The following is a 16,207-nucleotide window of genomic DNA, read 5'->3' on the forward strand; positions in this document are numbered from 1 at the left end:
AAGAATAAGGGAGAATGAACGTAACATGGCTTTTTTGTGTTTAACAACTTCAGAGTCCTGCAACCCAGAAAGTGTGCAATATCTGAGAACTTCTTTACAGACAGGCAAACCTTTTATCTGTATTTCTCCAGTATCTATAGTTGTAAGTTGTACAATACCTGTTTATCTTAAACACACAGTAGAATAATTATTTTTCTATTTAAAAAGGCAGTGCTAACAAGAGAGTTGTTGATACAGAGGAAATAACGGTTATATTCACATATACCGAAAGTCATATTAGAGTGCTTCAGAACAGAAATTGTCAAGACCTTCCACACCACTGAGAAATTCTCCCACAAGAGAACATTTAGTATGTCGTACAACTACTGTCCTCATTTAAGAGTATTAAAAAGAACAAATATGAATTATATACATATAACTAAAAAAAAAAATTCCATTTTCACATGCTTTCATGTTCAACATTAGCATCAGATAAGACAACAACTGGTAAAAAAGAAAACACCTAAGGAATCTTCTACAGGGTCCAGAAGCTGCTTTGCAATTATCTATAAACACATGGAGTACTTTGTTAAATCCCAGCCTTACAATTTAACATTAAAATCGGGTATTGACTGTCATTTTACGGGTGAGAGCTGTGTAGGAAGCCAAAATAAGCAGTGACAAATAGGAGCAGAACTGAGGTTTACATGCGGAAATTCAAAGGAAGTACAGGAATACAAGTTGTATTACTCCTGAACCTACTATTTCATTATTTAAGCAGTAAGAACACACTGTAATAACCTTACAAGCTTCAAAAGAGAAACAGTTGTATAGTTTCAGTAAAATCAATTCATCACTTCAGTATCCTAAAAAAAAGCTGCAAATTAATATAAATCAAGTATCAGATATTGCAATAGTTATATTATTTTAAGTATCTACAGAGAAGCAATGTATTTTCTATTGCTGAAATTAAGTTTTAAATACAAAGCTTTAGTTCCTCAAAATAGTTTCAACAGTAGTTCCTCTGAAAGCAGCAGGAAGAAAAATGTAGAAGAACTGTTATGCTGCATTTGAAGCAATTTTGACGTTGTATTCTGGTCTTGAGAATTATTTGTTCAGATAGCCTTTAGAAATATAGTAGTAGAGCTAGAATGATGGATACCACCTGTTTTCTTCTTAGTTGAGTAGGCATTTAACCCTTTTAACCTTTTAATTATTCATCCACAAATGGCTGACAGCTCTGTCTTTCTAACCTCATGTTACAATCCCACTGGTTCTCAGAAATCAGTCACAGAAACTAAGGCAGTAAGTCAAAAGCTGTCAACACCACCACAAAAAGCACCAAAAAAAGTTTCTGGGATTTAAATACCAGAATTCCTCCATCTTTCTCAAAATTACTATATGTCAAAATATGATGCTCAAGGGTAGGTAACAGGGCAAAACATTTTGGGAGAGATGATACACAAAAAGCAATAGTCTGCTCACATTCTATTCTGAGCAGTTCCGTTTCATCTGTTGACATGCTCTTGTTATCTGTACTAAATAATGTAATTCCCCTTCATTTTCTTTTCCCCTGCTACTTCTGGCCTCTTCAAAGTGTTTGCTGATGTCAATGTCACAGAGTGACAATGGCAGAAGTTATAGACAAAAACAGAGAGAAAGAGATAAAGAGAGAGGAAATGTAATTCTCTACGGCATTTCGAGACTTAAACGGCAATTTTAATTTACTTTTCGTGAAAGTACCAGTAAGTTAGGTAGGCAGGTACCCTATAAACCTCCCAACATAGCTGAAACGATTAGAAAGTATTGATGTAAAACTACTATGAAGTACCAATGCAAGTATTAGTCAGCAAAACCCACCAAGCCTCCTGAAATAAGTGAAATACAGATGTGTAATAAACAGTATGATCTACCTACAAGGACATAATATACACATATACAGATTGTATAGAGACTGGATGTCACAATCCAGAACTAAAGGAATGTATCAGATGCTTCTAAATCCCAAGATGACTAACATGCAAATCATATACATAGAAGTGACAAGAAGAGTGGGAACTCTCACTACCAGCACTGCAGAGACAAGAGAAGTGAGCCTCAGCATCACTAGGCAAAAATGTTCTGTAAAGGGACAGATGAGGCAAGCTGAAGTTTGTGCTCCCATTTCCATGACAGAGCTAGTTAGTCACTTGCAATGCTGTTATTTTTCTACTGATAAGCAACCTTACAAGAACCAATAGGTTCAGACTGATGATTTTTGTTGGCAGTGTGATTTTGCATACACACAATAGTGCCTATCGAAAGACAGTAACAGCAAGAACTGTTTGAACTCTCTCCTTCAATTTTTCCCATAGCACAGCAAGAGATGCAAAATAAAACATCAAAGATTCAACGGAAGATTAATATTTCAGACGGTTTTATCTACATTAATTACTGGATAGGAATATGTAAGCTATTTAGTCCACAGTATCATATGCTTCCGAATCCTAACTTCTAAAATTAATTCCTCCTCTGCCTCTTACTGTATGACTCAAATCCTATGCTCTACCTAGCAGGGAGCATCCACAAAGAGTATTTTGAGTTCTGGAAGGACTCCCTTTCCATTAAACTACCCATAGATTTACAACACACCTTCAGAAAAGTAAACAGCACAACAGACACTAGTTTGTTGCAATAACGCACACATCTGTAATGCATATGTGAACTAGAAGATCCCTTCTGAAGAAAAAAAAAAAGAGGGAAACACTCAAACCTTGATAGCTTCAGCGTTGCATCTGGAGAAAGGATGCGTGTCTCAATTAATTATAAAAATATACCCTTTAACATATATTCCTTACCACCTTCTTTCTTTAAACATTAGGTTGATCCCACTGATCAGATAAACATAATTAAGTCTGACTTGCAAAAAGCCTTATTATATCTCTACAAATCTTTTTCCTGGATCTAACGAAAGCTACCATCCACAAACTCTAAGAGTGTCAATGAATTTTCTTTAGACTGAGAAATATACTCACCTTGGTGGTTTTTTCCAGTTTTGCTCAATATTTAAAATTTCTCTCTCTCAATCTCAATTTAGTATCAGAATGTGATGACCAAAACTAAATATCTTGGGCACTCTCACAGTCAGTTAGAATATATTCAAAAACTGTAAATTACTCAGAAAAAAAAGACAGCTTAAAGATTTATTCAATAGTTACACAATGCCCCATGTAACAGTTGTTTATACTAGTAACTTCCTTAGATGTCATGACAGCAATTTATTCTGTAAATTAATTAGGACATTTTAATATTTATGATTCTAATTTTAGTATTTATTTCTTTCATTTTGTATGTCAACAACAATTCTGAAGTTTTTTTCAGTATCGCTTGGAATTCCTTTCTCACTTTGAATCCCACAAAAGAAATCAGCTACTAAAATAAATAATTTCTGAAACCTCGCTCATTTAATTCCACCCACAATACAGAAGTATTGGAATTCTGCCACATTTTTGAAAGGCAAATACAAATGTCTCAATATAAAGTTGTAGAGTCATTCTGCGTTTCCAAAAGTTGTTCTGCACCCTCCTCATCTCAATCTACTTTCTTGCCCCTCCTTCGCATCAGTATAAAAGCTTTTGCTTCTTAAGCCAAGTCAATAGTCAAATCCAGGTTATGACCTGTCCAAACATTAGTTTGTTTTAAAACACCAAACAGCTCCCCAGTGTAATTCTCCATTTGGCTGCACGAACAAAAAGAAGAGAGCTTTATTTAGGCAGCAACGACACCACTATACTGTAATGGTTTCACATGAGAGCTAAACTTTAACATCTCAAGTTTATGTTTGGATGTTGGAGAAGTTCACAGTCCTTACTTTACTGAACAAGACAAATGTGTGATAGTCATGAAACTGATACATTATAAAAAAATGGCATCTTTAGCAAATAGCTTCCTAGCACCTTCATACTGACAGCTCTACAAACAGGTTTTTCAATTTGGCAGTAACAGAAAGTGGTCTAGCAAGGATTGACTAAAACAAAATTTATTTTCTATATTGGAAAATTTTTATTTCAATCTCAACATGTGATCCTACCCCCCAGAATGCTTTATACAAACCTTTTCTTTATTAAGCCCCTATTTAAGTCCTTTCTGAAGACTCAATAAATATTAAATCACATTCAGATCAGAAAAGCTCTCTGAAGACTGAAAGTTGAAATACTTCACTGAACTACAATTCTATTTCAGAACATGCAATACCTCAAATAATATGTCCAGGAGAATAAGTTATGTGTGAGCAATACCCTGGAAAGTTAACCTTCTGACAAACAGAAGAGTTTCATTGACAAACTAGATTAAAGACAACTGAAAACATTGATGTCAACATCCAAGTCCACTGAGGGTGAATTTATCATCATCACAAGAGCCAACTGCCAGGAAGAGAAAAGCTTGTATTAAAGCTTCCAAACAAATACAACTTCCTACAGAGAAGCCTAAGCTGCAGAACTCCTTTCAGTAAGTTTATGCTGTTTAACATATTTAACAGGTGTCTTCCATTTTTAACAGCAAAATAGGACTGTGAAGCCAGCTGAATACAAGCCATTATTCATTGCCAGCATCTCTTAACCAAAGAACCTAGTTTAAAAAAAAAAAATCTACAGCTATAAACTGCATTTTATCTTAGCTGTAATTTCTTAATTTTTGCAGAAGACAAAAAGCTTAATCCACTGTCTACTACATTAGATTTCTATTACCAGCTGACAGGTCAAAGACAAAACAAACAGTATTTTTTAAGATTTGCCATTTAGTTGCTAGAATAAAACTCCAGAGACTGGCATGGAAACATGTCCAATACACACTAAGAATGGCAGCCTGTAAAAATTATCAGTTTGAACTAGCTTCAAAAGAGACAGCTTCCGTTCTTGATGAAAACGTAATTTCTATGATTGTTTTTCAGAAAGTAAGAAAGAGGGGAGGGATGCATTTTAATTTTAGAAGATATGGACGACAGGTACATACCATGTTCAATGAGGATCATGCACGGGATACTGAATTACTGTTTCAAAATTAAATTCCACGAACCATAAAGACAGTTAAAACAAAGGGGGTGGAAGGGAATATTATCTTTGTCAGCAACAATAACTAGGCTTTGTTTAAGAGCAACTGGACAAAGGTATTAAATTAGGAAACCACTTTATTTTTTTCAGTGCAGCTTCCCTTGTGAAGAGAAACAATATTATGAAAAAATAATTTCTAAATATCAAGGCTTTATTATTCAAGTAAAATCAACTAGGTATATTTAACAGTAGATCTGGACAATAAACAAAACCACAAAACTGTAACTTTAAAAAAAATTAAATACAATCATATTTCACAGTATCCAAGTCACCATACATAATGTCAATAATATAGGGAATGCTGGACACTGACAGCAGTACTTCAGCAAAGCAAGTCTTGCCAGTGTCTGTCATGCAAAGGATGTGGAAAAGGCCTCAGGTTGTATTTATCTGTAAAAACTGCTTAGATTATTAATGTAAATTACTAGATGCATATAAATAATGGAATTCTCTACATTTAAAAGCTGCATTATTATAATGTCTAACTGAAGTTACGGGCAAAATATATCAGCTCAGGTCAGAAACATGTTCTTTAATTTGCTAGATGGTTAACTTTTGCATTAAAGTTTGCATTTGGTTTCTGCAGGATGGCAATAGTGCTGGTTTTGCTGCCACTGTGTCTACGATTTTAAAAGACGGTCCCTGTCCCAAGCAGTTTGTAACAGCAATGTGCAGCAAGAGAAAAGGAATGAAGACAGTTTCAGAGATCAACTCTGAAAGCAAACATGCCAACTGTGAGAGAAACTCCCAGTGGAGCACTTCATCTCAACACAACACTTAGAGGAAATGAAAGTGCACCGGGTGCACTCTGCTGGATACACCTCTTATCCCTCCTATGCAGCAACAGCTTTAAGTGTTGCTGAGAAAAAATCTCTCAAAGGCTGCATGGCATACACACATCAGATTCAAAGAAAAAAATCACAGACTGTCAAAAGGATAAAGTAAAAAAAGGTAAAAAGAGCAATTAACTCTATTTGTGTATCATTTAAAAGGCTGAAATATGCTAGCACAGGCGCTTTCACATATTTTCAAATATTCAAATACTGTCATAGTAAGTAACAAAAATAAAAATAATAAAATAACAGTATTTATATTTTCATAGTATTTATTTACTGTCCATTATGTTACGTAGTTCCTTATAGGTACTTAAGTAGTACCACAGAGTTATTCTGAGATTAGATGCAAACATTCTATTTGGTCATAAACAAAAGCTGTCTAGGAGAAGTGCTAGGAATTAAACAGAAGCAACAGAAGCAGCTAGCAACATAAAAATTCAGAAACTACCAATTCCTGCCCTAGTGATTACTAAGAAGAAAAGCCAATTTTTTAAAATTAAATGTAAAAATCAGAGGCAAGTATTCATTATTTTCCAGTAATTTCACATGCATTAGAAAGATAGAAGAAATTAATTGTCAGGCATGACTTCTCTATATAGAGATATTAATATATACATAAAAATTAATATATACGATTAAATTTTTATTTAAGAACCAATTTTTTTTTCATGTTTCTTCAATTTCAGAAATATACGCTACATATTTAAATATAAGGGTTTTTTTTTTTAAGTAAACAGACACATTTTGAAACAGTTAATTTTAAAAACCTGCATAGCACATGTCCAGTGAATACAACAGTTTTTCACTTACAAAGTTCTGCATATTATATTTCATGCATGGAAGGAACAGACCCTCTAAACTTAAATCCAAAGACAGATAACACACAAATTATCCTTCATCTCCAAACCGGTATTAGCAGTTAGGTCCGATTCATCCCACCCAAGTTTAGGTAACTAACCTCAAGCATTTACACAAAGACTTCAGTCACCCAGTAGCCTCGCAGGCTGCATATATACCCGCACACTCACAGCACCGGGGAACGTTCCTGGGCACTGGCACCTGAGCAGCATTATTCTCAGTCTCACAGAGTGGTCCTTGGCATGGCTGTGGCCAGCCAGCACTCGCCCAGTTTGTCCACAGCCACCCTGTTCAGGAAGGGCACCACAAAATGGTCCTGGTACATCTGTAATGTATCTGTAGGGTTAACAGTCAGCTGAATTATGTCAATACCTCTTTCTCCTCACACTGTGAAGAGACTTCGAACAAATATAGATTCATATCTTGGCTGACTCCGCTAAGTGCCTGAAGTTATATAGGATGATATTTAGGCATCAACTAAATTATGTTTTCCACCCAAGGAAAATATAAATATATATATATGTTTCCACAGTCTACAGTTGTTCCATGAATATCCCTTCTGTTTCTTTTTACAAATACATACCTATATAAATATGTACACATTCAAATACAGATGGATACTACAATGTCACAATTCAATATCCTCAATAATTAACAATACAGTAACAATAATTCTAGCAAAAAGATATTCTTAAAATTATTCAAACTCTGTGAACAGTTTAAATAAACTACAATTCTTCTACATACTCTCAGAAAAATTTGCACTAAATTAGTAACAATTTCAAAACTGAACTCCTGCTTTGCCAAATAATAACCAGTTCTTGGAAAATAAAGTTTGCCACAACAAAAGGAAACAGCTAAATTAAAGATAAATTGCATTTTAACAAAAGGAACTACTTAAAACAAACATTCTGCAAAGAACTTCATCCTCAATGAGAGAAGACAAGTAGGTGCACCACCAGGAAGCAACAACTCTATCAGTAAGTGTGGAAAAATAACAAAGCTAGCAATAAAAATTAACTTAAAGACAAAAATTAATGTGTTACTTCATGCAGCAGTTTACAGGAGGGTGTTCAACACTGTAAAACACTCTCTGCACCTTTTTTTAAATTCTGTAGAAAGGTTATGAGGCCTGCAAAACAAATCATATGTACTGACTAGTAAGAGAGAAGCTGCAACATGTGCTTTTCCCAAAAAATGGAGGTAAGAAGTCCACACTTATTCAGAGTCTTTTCTGTTTCAGCTCATGTGTTCTGCACTCAAGAGTTGCAGTTTACATATCCTTAGCCTCTTTTAGTGAGCATATCATGTGCAAGGCGTTCTCAAGGAAGCTAAGAGCAAGAAAGCTACATATATATACACACACACACACACCAGACAGTAATGCTAAACACTGAAAAACATTAAAAAGTGATCAGGTATTTTGACTAGAAGTCATGACCATTTTAATCTAGCCCCTATTTGTCCTACACAATTTTACTTACAGTGATAAGCCTACCTATTTTTTCTGCATTTTTGCATGATTGAGCTTCGAAAACACTCAACCTAATCAAAGCTAATAATTACTGAGATTAAAAATTTTAATTTCATTTGAAGAACACTGGTATAAGTCATTCACTCTGAAAGAGGTAAGCACTATATGGAACAGCTAATTATACCTGGCATGCAAATTACAGCCAAGACTGATACCAAACAGTTATTTTCAATCTACAAGGAATAGTAGGAGTAAGCACTTACTACATTCTCCTAGTTTCATCATAAGCATTTTCCAGTGATTTCCCCTACACTTAATTCCAAAAACCCAACTCTGTAAGGCTTTCAGATCACTCTTATGAAAAGTCAACTTTCCCAACACAATTTATCAGCAGCCTAACAGAATTTTAGACTTTATTCTAGGAGTCAGAAGGAAAAGCAGGGTCAGCTAAAGCAGGTTGCTCAGGTTATTGTACAGTCAGGTTCTGATTACCAACAAGGATGGAAAGTCCACACCATCCTCTGGTCAATCTGTCATGTATCAGGTTGGCCAAGCATGATTTCCCCTTTGCTAATCAATGCCAGCTACTCCCAATAATCTTCTTGTACTTCCTGTGTTTCAAAATGGTTTCCAGAATTATTTGCTCCATCACCTTCCCAGGAACAGATTTGAGGTTGATAGGCCTGTAAGTCCCTGAATCTTCCTTCTTACCCTTCATGAAGAGAAGCAGCAATGTTTGTTTGCTAGCAACCCTCAGGAACCACCCCCAGTTGTCATGACCGTTCAAATGCAGTTGAAGAGTATTTGCAATGACATCAACCAGCTCCCTCAGCACTCATGGATGCACCCCATCAGGTCCCATGAACTTGTACATGTCAGGCTTGTTGAAACATTTCATAGTCTGATCCTCCTCCACCAAGCGTAATTCTTCCTTGCTCCAGACCTTCCCACTGGTCTCATGGGCCTGGGGTTCCTGAAGGCAAGTCTCATCAATAAAGACTGAGGCAAAGAAGGCATTGAGTATCTTGACCTGTTCTTCATCCTTTGTCATTAGATTCTCTACCCTGTTCAGCAGAGGATCCATATTTTTCCCAGTCTTCCTTTTGCTGCCAATACACCTGTAGAAGCTCTTCTTGTTGCCCTTCACATCCCTCACCAGATTCAACTCCAGGTGGGCTTTGGCTTTCCTAATACCATCCCTGCATGCTCAGACAGGGTCTCTATGACATTCCGGGATCCCCTAACCCTGCTCCCACCTCTTGTACATTTCTATTTTATGTTTGGATTTTGTCAGGAGCTCCCTGTACATCCACACAGGACTCCTATCACCTTTTCTTGATCTCCTCCTCATTAGGATGAGCCATTCTTGAGCTTGGAGGAAATAACCTGAAAAAATGCAATCAACTCTCCGGGACCCCTCTTCTCTCTAACATACCCCACTCATCCTAGGATACTCCATAACGTAACTCAGCCTATTAAACTGCTGAAATGTTTCTGCCGAAGATAGCTGTTGGATCTTCTGGGAAACCCCTTTAACAACACTATATTACGTAAGTAAGATCAGTTTTATTGACTGAAAATTGAAAGGCAATTTCGACACAATTATCTTTGCCCTTTGCCACGTTAGTTGCATCAAAATGAATGATAAAGATAATTTGAAAGTAATTTTATTACTTTAGCGCTTTCGTAACTCATTAGTAGTCAAGGGCTTATCACAATCTAAACCTGAAAGACAGGTAAACTGAACAAATACAAATGTTATAAGAACATGACAGAAAGGCTTTTCAACTTTATTTAAATTGGTATCACTCTTCTGCTCCATCTGATAAATATATTATTTTTTTAATAACACTTAACTTATCAGTACACTAAACACACTTAAACAAGTGTGCCTCATCACCTGACACCTTACAACGTCTAGTGAAAAAGACAAGCTCAGTTACAGCTTATATAGCTAAGGAATCACAAACTACACATGTTGAAGTGAAGCTGGCATATTAGCGTCAGGGGAAAAAAGTCTCAACTGCTAAAACGTGGAATAAGTAGCACTTCACAGAAGTTCTTTTAATAGGTAAGAAAATTAAATTAAGTAATTCTCAAAGATTAATTCTTCTAGAGAAGTAAACAGTTTGACAAAAATTGACCTATTGTCAAAGTGCTATGAGCAGACCAGATATGTCCTCATTTAATTTGCTGCTGCAAAAGCTAAAGCAAAGAAAGAGTAAAACCTTGTTAATCAGTCTAATTTAGACATCAAGTGACATCAAGTGACATCAAGTGACATCAAGTGACATCAAGTGACATCAAGTGACATCAAGTGACATCAAGTGACATCAAGTGACATCAAGTGACATCAAGTGACATCAAGTGACATCAAGTGACATCAAGTGACATCAAGTGACGCAACTCTTTATTTTAACATAGGTGACTCTATAAGCTCAGCCAAAACATAAGAGTGTTCCAGTTGAAAACGTGACCTTCCCAAACCAGTACCAGCTTCAGAGATGGAGATTTTTTTTAGTGCAATATGGAATAATAAATAAATACAATCAGAAGCAAGAGCAGTATTAACTTCTATTTAGCAAAATTGAAAAGTTAAATGCAAGTCAATAAGAATTTAAACCATAGAAGTGTCTATTTGCAAAAGAAAACGAAGTATTTAGATGAGCATTTTCTGCACATCTTCAGGGTACATTGAGAAGAACTCTATCTCCACCTACTGGACTCGCTACAAAAATGTTCGTGGTTTGAAAACGGCACAGGGGCATTGCAAAGCCATCTATATGAATACACAGCTCAATTATGTTGAAGATACTAGTCTGACAGAAGTTGTTCTCCTCCTTGCTGTTAGCTCTCTGCGTGCTATACGTTTGAGGACATTATACTTCACTGTTTAATGTCACCTAAACCTGTTCTTAAGCTTGTGTCCACAGCCAAGGGCTACCTACCTACCAGTCAAAATACACTAATTGCAAACTGAGGCTGAGCACATGAACTTTTACCCTTTTGGACTATGCTGGATTTGAAACAGTGTAGGACTGTCAACACAAAAAACCTAACCTGGATTATGGTTGTTGGTTTTGGGTTGGTTTGGGATTTTTTATTGCATTGTTTGTGGGCACATCCATACTGGTGTCTCAAGTTGGATAAGCCACCAGTGTTGTAAGTTTCATATAAGTAAAAACAATTTCTCCTCAGGAATATTCTCCATTCTTTCCACCAAAAGATAATACTGTTTCCCAAAAGACTGTATGCATGTTTGCACATGTTTGTTTAATTGCTCCTTCCCCCACATCAAAAGAGCACACAATTGTGACACTTCTTCCACATATCTGCCTTTTCTTTCTGTTCTGACAGCAAGATCACTCACTCACAAGTCATCTTCAAAACTGCCTATTGACCAAGTCTCTAGGTCAGAATTTCCTAAACCATCTATTCCACAATAACAGACCCCCTGGGATAATCAACCTAGATCAACAACTGTTTCTGGTAGTCTCCCCATCTTTTTCCCATCCCACAAAAAGACTAAATACGGATAAGAAACTGTTCTCTTCAGCACCATTTTTCTTCTGTCTGTGTCTCAGTCTCAGCTTAACAGGTTCATGCGCACACATTACAGCAGGTACAAATACTCCTCAAGCAGCTCCCACAAAAGCTGAAAACCCACAGAGGGCTGCCACCTCCGAAACAATTCACCCATGCCACTCCTGAGTTTGCCAATGGGCAAAGACAGTAGGCTGTACAAATTCTGACCCCCAAGAAGCCCACTCATTATTCCTTCCCCCCAAGAAGCACTGAGACTAACTTTACAAGCACAAGTCAATCAGATCTCCCTCATCCACAGAAACAGACTTACTGTATACACAGAGACTAACAAAACCACAGTGGGGGTGTAACACCATCACTGCCTTCCCTTACCAGAAAAATAAGCTAATGGATTAACCAAGCATAAAGGTGGTAATCACTACTCTAGCTAAGTAACAGTGGATCTGCTTACAAAATTCATCTTTCATCATATTAATTTTGCCATGCACATTACCTCAGAGTCTCTTTTCTATAAGAAGTGCAGCTGAATTTATTACTTTCCATTCTTTCCTTTACTTAGTCTCTTGCTTCTTCCCAAGTCTGTTTTCCTTCAGGATCCCCTTCACACTCCACACCACCAACTAAAATGCCACCTTAGTCATCCTCTAGTGCTCAGTCTTTGTTTTTCTTCTGAGTTTCTTCAGTGGAAGAGATACCATCCTTTTACTTAAATGCTACACAATCCAACTCAAATCTTTCTTTGACTGTTATTATGCTTTGATATTTCAGGAAACAATTTACATTAAGCATTTAATTATTTATCTGAGTTTGCTTATGTTGTACAAATGTATATTCAAGAAATCGACCATGTAAGTCTGAAACTCAATTACAGCAACCTCTTTCCAGCAGAGAGAATAAACATTCCTTTCAGTCTGCTTCCTCAAGTTCCCTGTAATGGTATATGAACTATTCCACCTGTTTAAGTAATAAAAGCCTCCCACAGTTAAGTTTAGCCTCCAATCTATGTGAAATCTTTTTTTAAGACAAAGATCTGCCTGAAAGTTATGTGCCCTCACAGCACCATACTACCATAACTGCCCAAACTGTACAGAGCGTGCTAGAGTAATTGATGGAAACTACAATTTCACGTTAGAACTTCTGTTAAGCCTCGGATATAAAAGTGTTAACATGAAAGAGTGTGATAAGCCTCCCAAAAGCTGCATTTTAATTTCTTGTTACTTGTTATAAGCCATCCAGGGTTTCTCAGCAGCTCTCATAAGCACTTCTGATGAGATATAGTTCTCACTAAATTCACAAAAAAACCTTTTGCTACTACTTATGGATGGGTTAAGCTTTTGTATTGTTTTCTAACTGACAGATAAAGGAAAACTCAATCTCTAAGACAAATTTATTAAAAGCACCAAAAATTACCCACTACTTAAAATAAATATGCAGCAGTCTGTATCTCCCTGCCCTAAACCACATATGCAACAGATAGATTATTTGTTGCTGTTCAAGAGATTTATTGCACTTTACATAATACACAAAACCAAAAGATCAAAAAAAGAACACTAAAATCCACAGAGAAAATATATACAACATCCAAAGCAAAACACAAGGAAGGAAAAGGTAGAACAGAATATAATACAGAAATAAAAATTAATCTCTGTTTAATATATGTAAGTACAGTAACTATTAGTGATTACCAGACGCAGAATGAAAACATTTAGTAATACTTCTGTTTTCTCAAGCTTAAAGACACAATCTCATACAGATCTGAAAAGGACAGAATAGACCTACCTTTCTGTAGACCACTGTATGATTTATTTCCAGAGTTAAAAACAAAGATGTTAATAGGCTCTTAATTATTCTGTTTTTTCAGCTATGAATATTAACGTAACCAACTTATGCAGCTACTGCATTGAAGGTATTGATATAATGGCAGCATGCTTAAAACTGATTTAGCTTAATCTGGTTTAAATTTAAAGTCCCCTTTAAAAGGCTTCAAGATTTTATTCAGGAGTTACAGAACTCAGGAACACAAAAGGATGCAAAGAAGTGAATCACTGCCCCCCTGAACAGTGTCACTATTCGAGTGAACAGTAAAAAGAGGAAACTATTCAAATATTTGAACAGAAGCCTTTTCTCAAAGACATTATTAACTTATTTATTATTTTTTAAATCAGACCAGAACACACACACAGTGTGATTATTATATGTAAACTTGCCTGCTTTAAACTTCTAAGTTGATCTCTCCTCTGTATTGCCCAGGGAACCCTTTTTTAGGATGAAATTTCTTAACACAAAAAGTTTAACAGCACAGGAGTTCATACGGACTTATTATGGAATTGTTTCTACCAGGAAAATAATGTTATCTCTGATCCGGGACAATGAGATGGTTATACAAGTAAAGTCAGGATACAGATTTAGATGTCAAGCATTCTGAAGATTTTAAGGGAACTATTCTTGGAAGTGTTTTTTCCCCTTCTAGAGAAGATCTAGGCAAATTATGTAATTAATACACCATTTATAGTTCCTCTTCCCCTCTTCTAACCCTCCTCTGCTCCAAAGGTACTTTCTGCTTGAAGCATAATAGGACAATGGAACCATCTTTGCCATATCCTTCCAAAATTGCCAAAGTCTGAACACTCACTACTGCTATCAGAAGATGTTCAGAGCAGCTACCTGAACCAGAAGTTCCAAAGGCATTAGATTAACAGTGCATTAGCTGCTTTGCAGTATTTGCCTAGGCACTGTACACATGCAAATAAGCTTACTCTTAATAAGAAGACACATTTACAAGAGAGGAGAAAGCTACCAGAACAGCTAGAGCATTAAGTACAGGGTGGCTTATCTCACTGTATCTTATTTACCCTTTCAACTTTCAGATTCAATCAGTTTCTCATCTCCCTCCTTCTATTGTTTTTGTTATGCGAATACACAAAAATGAGATGGAATACAGACTTAATTTCATAGCTGCCCACACTACCAAAGGAAACAACTTATTTAGCATCAGACAGTAAAGGCAGAATGAAAGAAATGATCACTTTTTCAAATATGAAAAATGTGAATGCAGCTGCTAGCAAATTGCCTAGTGTATAGAAAAGGGATTAAAATACCATTTAGCACTTAATCAATGAAAAAGAGTAAGATAACATTAGTACCTCCTATTTTCAGCCAAATTAGCACCTTCATCCTTCAGCTCCTTACTTTTCTTTACACAATCTTCTAAGAGAATTTCTTTTCTTCTCTTAGTTGCATTCACCCAGTTAGCATCATCATCATCAGCCAGATCCTTGTCATCTGCAGCTTCTGCTTCAAACTGCTGAGAAGTAGCTTTTGAAACTTTCTCACCAATCCTTCTCTTCCACCCAAAAGAAGCCATTTGGAGAACTAGAAAAAAAAAAACGTATTTTCAGAGGTTAGGTAAGTTAGCTTTTAAGTATGTAGAAAAAAAAATGCACCTTGCTCATCGATTGTAAAACAATAATATGTAACAGAATGCCACTCCTCGACATAAATTCTGCCCATTGGCTTCACCAGAGCTGTCAGTCAGGCAACTATAATTTTGAGCCCGGCTAGAAGATGTTCTGTAGCGGGGGGGGGGGGGGGGGGGGCGGGGTAGAAAAAAAGAAGCCAGAGCTCCGACACACCAGAAAGCCTTAAAACGTTGAAGCCAACACACCGGAAACCAGACAAAAGCAGAAAGGAAACGATTCGGTCCAAGGTGAGCGACGCATCACAGGCATGGCCACCACCCCGGACCGCTGCGAGAGGCACCGGCCACACAGACCTCCCGCTGCACAGACCTGAACGCCTTCGGCCCGGCCACCTGCGGGGAAGCTTCCCGGCACAGCCGCTCCCCAGCCAGCAAGGCACCCCTGGGACGGGCATCTCCGGCGGGGCACGGCCCGCCGCCCACCCCGGCCGGGAGCGAGGCCCGGCACAAGCGACGGGGAGGCGGCAGGGGCCGAGCAGCCCGCAGGGCTGAGGGAGACCGCGTCCTGCGTCGGCTCCGCCCCGCCCCAGCCCCCCGCGGAGGAGGCCCCGGCACCGCCCCGCATCCCCCCGTGGCTGGAGCCGCGGGCGGGGGCCTGCAGCAGGAGACCGTTACCTGCCGCTCTCCTCCGGGCACTTCTACCCCGGCTGGAAGGCCCGCACGACCCGTGACGCCCAGCCGGCAGGAAGCGGAAGGGCGGGGCGGCAGCAGCGGGAAGGGAAGGAGAGGCAACGCACCGGCAGGGACAATCAGCGGCCCCGCGGGGCATGCCGGGAGCTGTAGTTCCCCGGGAACGGCTCCCGTCCCGGAGCGCCCGGCCCGGGGGCCGCTGGGTTGTGTGTGTCAGTGCCGATGGAATCCAGCTTCCGTGAGCCGACCGGGCACCGCAGGGGAGCCCCAGCTCGGTAAAGGAGCGGCCTGGGAGGGAGCCCGGCTGCCCTGTTGC

General features: G+C 38.0%; 1 protein-coding gene across 1 annotated transcript in view; it reads right to left on the reverse strand.

Annotated features, from left to right (window-relative positions):
* Window positions 1–15,910, reverse strand: part of TTC33 (tetratricopeptide repeat domain 33) — a 44,477-nt gene extending 28,567 nt beyond the window's left edge. The window contains exons 1-2 of the mRNA XM_059833720.1: window positions 15,877–15,910; window positions 14,927–15,155 (exon numbers count right to left, since the gene is read on the reverse strand). Of these exons, the coding sequence (XP_059689703.1) occupies window positions 14,927–15,147 (221 nt within the window). The 5' untranslated portion in view covers window positions 15,148–15,155; window positions 15,877–15,910. The remainder of the gene's footprint in view (window positions 1–14,926; window positions 15,156–15,876) is intronic.
* Between the last annotated feature and the right edge of the window lie 297 nt (window positions 15,911–16,207).

Source organism: Gavia stellata, chromosome Z (genome assembly GCF_030936135.1).
Source record: "Gavia stellata isolate bGavSte3 chromosome Z, bGavSte3.hap2, whole genome shotgun sequence".
NCBI lineage: Eukaryota > Metazoa > Chordata > Aves > Gaviiformes > Gaviidae > Gavia > Gavia stellata.